At 47.8% G+C, this 7,497-nt stretch overlaps 1 protein-coding gene across 2 annotated transcripts in view; it reads right to left on the bottom strand.

Moving 5' to 3' along the window:
* The window catches only part of DFNB31 (deafness, autosomal recessive 31), a 102,951-nt gene that overhangs the window by 59,733 nt on the left and 35,721 nt on the right, over positions 1-7,497 (bottom strand). For both annotated transcript variants that reach the window (XM_011998492.1, XM_011998490.1), the window contains exon 3: positions 7,197-7,322. Coding sequence is in view for 1 of the 2 variants with exons in the window: in XM_011998490.1 (XP_011853880.1) it covers positions 7,197-7,322 (126 nt within the window). In the remaining variant the exon portion in view is untranslated. The remainder of the gene's footprint in view (positions 1-7,196; positions 7,323-7,497) is intronic.

Genomic DNA, 7,497 nt, shown 5'->3' with positions numbered 1-7,497 from the left:
GGGCCAGGCTGCTACTCAGCTTCCTTTAGCCCAAAGGCAAGCATCTCTGAGAGACAACCACTCACAACCCAGACGACTGGGAAAACCACTCACTCTTCTTAAACAAATATGACCGCTCTGTTCTGTGTTCAGGCCAGGAATGCAAAGGAAGTAGTGCTCAAGATAGGAGCTTTGGAGTCAGAGACACCTGGCTCAGGGCCTGCCTTCTCCACAGTCACTTCTTCAAGATGAGAATAATTTCCCAGATACCCACTGTGTGCTAGGTGTTGTCTTGTGCAGGGGATATGATGTGTAAACAACATTCATTCTTTACCTCATGTAGCCATGATCTGGGAGAAGAGACATTCATTGGCTTGGCGCGGTGGCTCACGCCTGTAATCCCAGCACTTTGGAAGGCCGAGACGGGCGGATCACGAGGTCAGGAGATCGAGACCATCCTGACTAACATGGTGAAACCCCGTCTCTACTAAAAATACAAAAAATTAGTTGGGCGTGGTAGCAGGCACCTGTGATCCCAGCTACTCAGGAGGCTGAGGCAGGAGAATTGCTTGAACCTGGGAGGCGGAGGTTGCAGTGAACCAAGACCACACCACTGCACTCCAGCCTGGGCAACAGAGTGAAATTTCACGTAAATAAAGAGTTCCTACCTCCTAGAGCTGGGTAGAGAGAGATGACACATAGAGATCACCTGCTGCTTGATGCGCACTTAGCACAGGGGTGCTGTCCAGAGACTCAGTACAGAGAGGGTGGGTGGGGAGAACAGACCCTGGCAGAAGCCAGTACATGGAGGGAGCAGCCCCAGCTCTGTTGGCTTCACCAATGAAGTCGACATGGTCAGGCTCCCGGCAAAGCCCAGCACCCGTGGTAGACCTGTAGGGCAGCAGGTCATCCCCACAGTCACTGAAACACTGTTTCTGCACCAGACACTCGATGGGTCTGCATAGCAGTGACCCCAAGAATGGGACATTCATGGGAACAGAGATCCTGTTCCAAGGAGCCTCAGCCAGGATGGCAGCTGGCCCCCATGAGCAGAAATGAAATGTGCTCCCACCCCTAGGGAAACTCAGGTGTGGAGGCCGTGGGCCAGGCAAGATCCGGGAACCACACTGGGCTTGCAAAGCTTGGTGTTTTCTAAGAAGACTCAAAGTCCTTTATTTCCTCTCCTTGCAGCCTTTTGATATTTGATTAAGTTAGGGTTCTAGGAAGGTGGCAGAGCAAAGCGTATGACCTTTGGAGGGCCTTAAAAGGCCAGGTACTAGATCCCTGTGTAATCCCCAGGAAGCTACTGCACCTCTCTGAGCCTCAGTTGTTCATGTATTAAATGATGTTATTAACGTCCGCCACAGGGCTACCGGGAGGATGAAATAAAAGTGTATTTAACGTGTTGAGTACAGTGCCTGATTCATAATAACTGGTTAATAAATGGCAACTGCTATCACTATGATTAACTTCAAATGCCAGTCAATCTCAGTTGTCCTTAAAGGAACAAAGGAGGTTTTGTGGTCCATTCTTTGGTGGGGTTTGACGCTGGGGGGCAGGTGCAAAGGAATAAGAGAGATCCCTTTGGATAAACTCTCAAAGGGGTGTTAGCCCCCACTGCGGGGGGTGGGAAGGTGCCAAGTTCCATGGGGCCTCCCCAGGGCAAATGCTAGGAACCTGCCTGACCCCCCAAGTGTTTCTCCACTTAGGGCAGTACCATCCTGACACCCCCCCAACCCCAGACTCAAACCAGGCCCTCAGGAGCTAAGTGGGCTGAGCAGCTGGAAGCAAGGCGAAAGGCACATTTTCTCTTAAGGGAAGCTCTGCACAGCAGCAAGGAGCCCTATTTACAAATAAAGCCTTTTCTTGGCTCCACTGCCCACGTAGCCAAGCCCCTTTCTTCCATTTCAATATGCCCAATTCCACTGAAAGTGCATTGGCAATAAACAGAATTAATCAGTCCTGGATGCCCAAGTGAGTGTAGGCAGGTGTTAGCATATCCAAGGGGCCTTGGAGGGGAAAGTACAATGAACGGCAGGAACACGAAATGCTTTACTGTGGAGGGGATTGAAGATAGAAAGGACTTTACTGAAGGCAGGCATTTTATGAGCAAATAAAGCCTTTGATTGCCTGCAACTGAGAAGCAAACGAAAGTGAGTGGAAACTTCTATGGAATATTTTTTCTCTGCCTTGTTTCCTGATGGAAATCGCTTTATTGTTGCTGTTTTTAAGATTATAAAGGAATACTTGCTCCATTCGGACGTCGCCTAAGGACATAAAGAAAAAAGTGGAAATCATCCCTTATCTTACCACCTGAGATAACCACTGTTGACACTGTGGCGTGTGTGCGGCATAGATGTTTTTCTATGCATATTTTTGCATTCATATAGAATACAGATGAAATCCTGTTAGCTATGTGGTTTTGCAGCCCGTGTTTCCCACTTAGTAACAGCCCACAGACATCCTTCCACATTAATAACTGCAGATCTTGATCATCGTCTTTTCACAGCTGCATGGTCTTGGGTGAATTACATCTCCTGTGTGATCGGGCTATTTCCTCAGCAGCATCACTAGACATCTTCTCCCCACTCGGCTTTCCATGTTCAGCCACACGGGCCTTCGTCTGCACACTGGAACACTTCTTTCCACTTCGGGGACTTGGCATTTGCTGTTCTTTCTGCCTGGAATTCTCACTTCCTCTTTCACATAATTAGTTTTGTTCTCTTTTAAATTTCAACCGAAATGCTTCCTCCTCCAGGAAGCCTTCCCAGATATCCAAAGACCAGGGTTGGTCTTCCTAGGCATACACTCAATTGGTTCCACGTGCTTTGCCATCTTGGTATTATCACAATTGTAACTAACTATACAGTTGTGTAATTTGTTTTTATTTTTCTTACTAGAATATAAGCTGAGGAGGTCAGAGACTGTGTCTGTCTTGCTCAGCTCAGAAGCTGCAAAGTACAATGTTAGTTTATAGGAGTCACAAGTATATATACTCACAGATAAAATGGGAAGAGGAAAAGCAAGAGACAACCACAGACACTAGCCTATGTGGAATGTCCACATCCTTCCACACAAAAGAGGGATCTATCAGCTGGTTACTGGTTTTGGCATCTCTTTGTGAACATGAAAAGTATAGGTGAAACAGAGAGGAGTACATTCCTAGCGTCTGGGCACGCTCTTTGTGCTGGCTGCCAGGAAGCTCAGAGCCAAGTCTGTGTCCTGACTGTAGCTGGGTCTGCAGCCCCACAGAGCAGGGTGTTCTGGAATATCACTCATCGAGGCTTCATCTCTTTCCCTATCCCCCATTTTCCTTCTCCCCAATATCCTCTACTCATTCAAAATGTTTGCTCTATGTAAAGGGAACTCTCTGCAACTTTTCAGGCCAGGAAAATGTACAGATCTAGGGAAGTCCTCAGAGATCACCTCGCCCAAGTGTCCAAGTAGGGAGACTGAGGCCCAGGGAGGGGAAGGACATGCCCACCTTCACACAGCTGGTCAGTGGAGGCCCCGGGGCTCCTGTCCTTCCCTGCACAAGGCAACCCCAGGCTCTGTCAGGTCTTGGTTTAAATAACAGCTCTGATAACAGAAATAATTTGATCTTGGGCAACTCAGTTTAAGTCTATAAGTCTTGGTTTCTTCAGCTGTAAACCGAGGACTGAGAGGCACTATACCATAGTAGTTAAGAACATGGACTTGGAGTTTGCTGGCGTGAGTTAAAATCTCAGCTCTAGCACTTAGCTGGGTGGCCTTGGACAAGTTGCTTAACATTGCTCCTAAATCTATTATCTATAAATTGGCAAGAAGAACATTCTTTTTTAAAATATATCATTGCAAAAATTATGTGATAATGAATAAGAAGTATTCAGCGCAGTATGTGACATAGCAACTCCTCAATGAAAGGGTAACATGATAATAAAAGACGCCACCCACCAGTAATCAGAGAGAGAGGGCGAGATGCTCAGTGCTCTCAGGCCAAGACCTACCATGTCGTCTCTCTGGAAGGCTCCCTCTCTCCCTTTCTCTTAACATGGTTTTAATCAGAGGGTACTCACCGCTCACAAGGTATGTAAACTGTTCATACATTTATGTCACCAAGGACACTATGGCACCACACAACATCCTCTCAAGGACGGACCAGAGGAAAACTGTTCTGAGGCCTCAGAAGGAAGAATAACTAGGGTTTTCAAACACAGCTGGTCTGTTTTCCTCTTACAGACACCACTGACCTGCTTCACTCTCTGTGTTGGCTGCCAGGAAGCTCAGAGCCAAGTCTGCATCCTGCCTGTAGCTGGGCCTGAAGCCCCATGCAGCAGGCGTTCTGGGGAATCCCTCAACCCGCTTCATCTCTTTTCCTCTGGCCCCATTTTCCTTCTCCCCAGTCTCCTCCACTTCTTCAAAAGCTTTACTCTGTGTTTAGAAACTGCCTCTAATCTTTAAGTGTTTGGGGAAAATAAATGGCAGTTAAACTTCATAAAGACTAAAAGCAACGTGGTATGCTGGATTAGACTGGATCCTGGAACAGAAAAAAGACAGGAGTGGAGAAACTGTGAATAACGCCTGTAGTTTAACAGTATTATACGGATGTTAGTTTCTCGGTCTTGACAAATATACCACGGCTATACATGATGTAAACATTAGAGGAAGCTGGGTGAAGGATAAACAGGAACTCTCGGCAACTTTTCACTACGTCTAAAATTATTCCAACATAAATTTATTAAACAAAAATTCCATACAGAATATTATCAGATTATTTCCCCCTGGAGTCCCAACAAAGCATCACTCCTACCTGCTAAAAGCAAAGCAAGCACCTAGATCCAACACGTTTCACAATCAACTAGACCCGGCCGACACTGTGGAACATCTCCTACCTATCTGGCTGGCACAAGTCTAGAATCAGACTCCTCATTCCTGGATGGGAATCCTGGCTTTCCCTCTCAAAGGCTGTGCAACTCTCCGAGTCTCACCTACTGAGCCTGTAAAATGGTGCTCACCAAAGGGTAAATGTTTGAGGGGATGGATACCCCATTCTCCACGATGTGATTATTACACACTCATGCCTGTGTCTAAACATCTCATGTATCCCACAAATGTACACACCTACTATGTACCCGCAAAAATGAAAAATAAAATGGTGCTCACAACAGAACCTACTTTCACGGGAGTATCATGAGGTTAAACAAGTTAACGACGTAAGGCACTTGGAAGAGCACCTGGGAAAGAAGACACATGCTCCATGTAAATTACCATGTCTGTAACAGTGATGATAATGATGTTTGCCTGAGTCAATCTGGGCTGCTATAACAAAGTACCATAGACCGGGTGGCTTACAAGCAACAGGAATTTACATCTCACAGTTTTGGAGGTTGGAGTCCAAGATCAAGACGCCAGCAGGTTTGGTGTCTGGTGAGGGCCCACTTCCTGGTTCACAGACTGTGCCTTCTTGCTGTATCCTTACATGGCGGAAGGGGCGAAGCAGCTCTTGGAGCCTCTTTTATAAGGGCACTAATCCTATTCGTGGGGCTCCGCCCTCATGATCTAATCACCTCCCAAAGGCCCCACCTCCTAATACTATCAGCTTGTGGGTAAGGATTTCAATGCATGAATTTTGGAGGAACACAATCTATGGCAATGTTTACTATAATAATTAATAAGAATTCCTCATTTGAGCTTGCAATAACCCTGAGAAAGGAATGTTACCTATTATTATTATATAGTAACGGGAAGCAAGGTTAAACAAGTTAATGATGTAAAGCACTTGGAAGAGTAACTGGGAAAGGGGAGACAAGGTAGATGTTAATGATTATGTCCACAATGATGATGATGATGATGTCTATCTGTCCCTTTGGGCTGCTATAACAAAGTATCATAGACTGGGTAGTTTATAAACAACAGAAATTTATGTCTCGCGGTTTTGGAGGCTGGGAAGTCACAGATCAAGATGCCCGCAGGTTCAGTGTCTGGTGAGGGCTTACTTAGTATTATTATACAGGAAAGGGAAACCCAGACACGTGGAGGGACTCTCCACGGTCACACAGCTATGTAAGCAAAAGCAACAAAACTGGGACTTGAACCCAGTCTTCCCTACTGCAAACCCAGAGCTCTTCCCACAATGCCTGTTTCCTAAGAGAACCTGACGGACATACCGTTTCTGTACTCTAGCCTGTCTGCCATGACGTGACTTGGTGGCCACATACGACCTTTTCTTCTTGTCTGTGTGGAAAATGAAATCTCCTGATACCAGGGCATGCAAGAAAGGCCCTTTGTTACAAAGACACAACCTCATCATGTGCTTCATTCCCCTGGCTTTGCACACAGACTAGGCATCCATCTAGTCAGTCACCAACAGTCAGACACGCGTGGTCCTTCGGCCAGTCACTCCCATCCTTCCCCTTTACCCATCCCTCTCTTTCACATTCTCCATGGCCTGGCTTAAAGGCCACCTGTGCCATGGTCACCACTCCACATCGCTGCTGCTGTGGCATCCCTGGCATCAGGATTTAGCCCAAACACATGGTACTCTTTAATTTGGTGATTAGTGTCCTGGGTCCGGCGTTCTGAGCAGAGTTCCCAGGCTGCCTTGCAGGGTGCTAAGTGAGGGCTTTGAAATTCAGAGGGCCTAAGTTCAAAGTCTGCTCTGCAACCCACCAGTTGTGTGGCCTTGGACAGGTCAGTTTAACCTCTGTATATCTCAGTTTCCCCAACTGGAAAGTGTGGGTAGTAATACCCTACCCCCTCAGGGTAGGGTGAGGAGTCTACTAGATGGCATGTGTAAAGTGGATCGCAGGCACTGGGCACACAGTTAGCCCTCTTTAAAATGGGAGCTAGCAATATCATTTTGATAACTGCTGGTTGTCCGGATTGAATGCCAGGCCTGAAGCTGCCCAGGGCATCCCCAACCTAGTCCATCACTTTCTCTCCTCTTCCCTCTCCACATGTCCTAACAAACCCTGAAGTCAGGGCCATCACAGGCCATCAGCAGTGTTTGCAAAACAGCAGCACAACAAGTTCGGGCTGGCCTGCTGCCCACACCGCGTAGGCGGCCACCCTGCTGCTGCTGTGAGCTGTGAATTTAGAGGCACAGCAGCCAGGGAGGGCTCCCCAGCTGGGACCAGTCCTCAAGGTGGGGTGCTGATTGCTCTGCTGGAGATCTATTTAAAATCAGCAGCAAACAGCTCCAAGCACAGAGCTTTCCCTCCCTCGGGCCCTCCCCTCACCTTGAGCCCGCTGCCTTCTGCTTCAGAGCCTGGGTCCACGCCAGTGATGTAAATGCCAAGGCCGTACTCAGCTCCCCCACGGATCGTGAGGCCCAGGGACCGGCCATCCCCCAGCACCAGGTTCACCTGTCAGAGGGAGAGGAGAACATTAGAGGGACTGGGGGACTCATACCTTCAGGCTGCAGAGCCCCCTCTCGTACTCTGAAGAGCACATCTTATCCGGCTGGCAAGGAGGCCCAGGCCAAGGCCTGGAAGATACCCTAGAACATTCCAGTTCCTGCCCCAGCTCTGCCTCTGACTT

This window comes from Mandrillus leucophaeus, unplaced genomic scaffold, assembly GCF_000951045.1.
Source record: "Mandrillus leucophaeus isolate KB7577 unplaced genomic scaffold, Mleu.le_1.0 Scaffold572, whole genome shotgun sequence".
Lineage (NCBI taxonomy): Eukaryota > Metazoa > Chordata > Mammalia > Primates > Cercopithecidae > Mandrillus > Mandrillus leucophaeus.
Note: the sequence above shows the minus strand (reverse complement) of the source record. Positions and strands in the feature narration are given on the sequence as shown.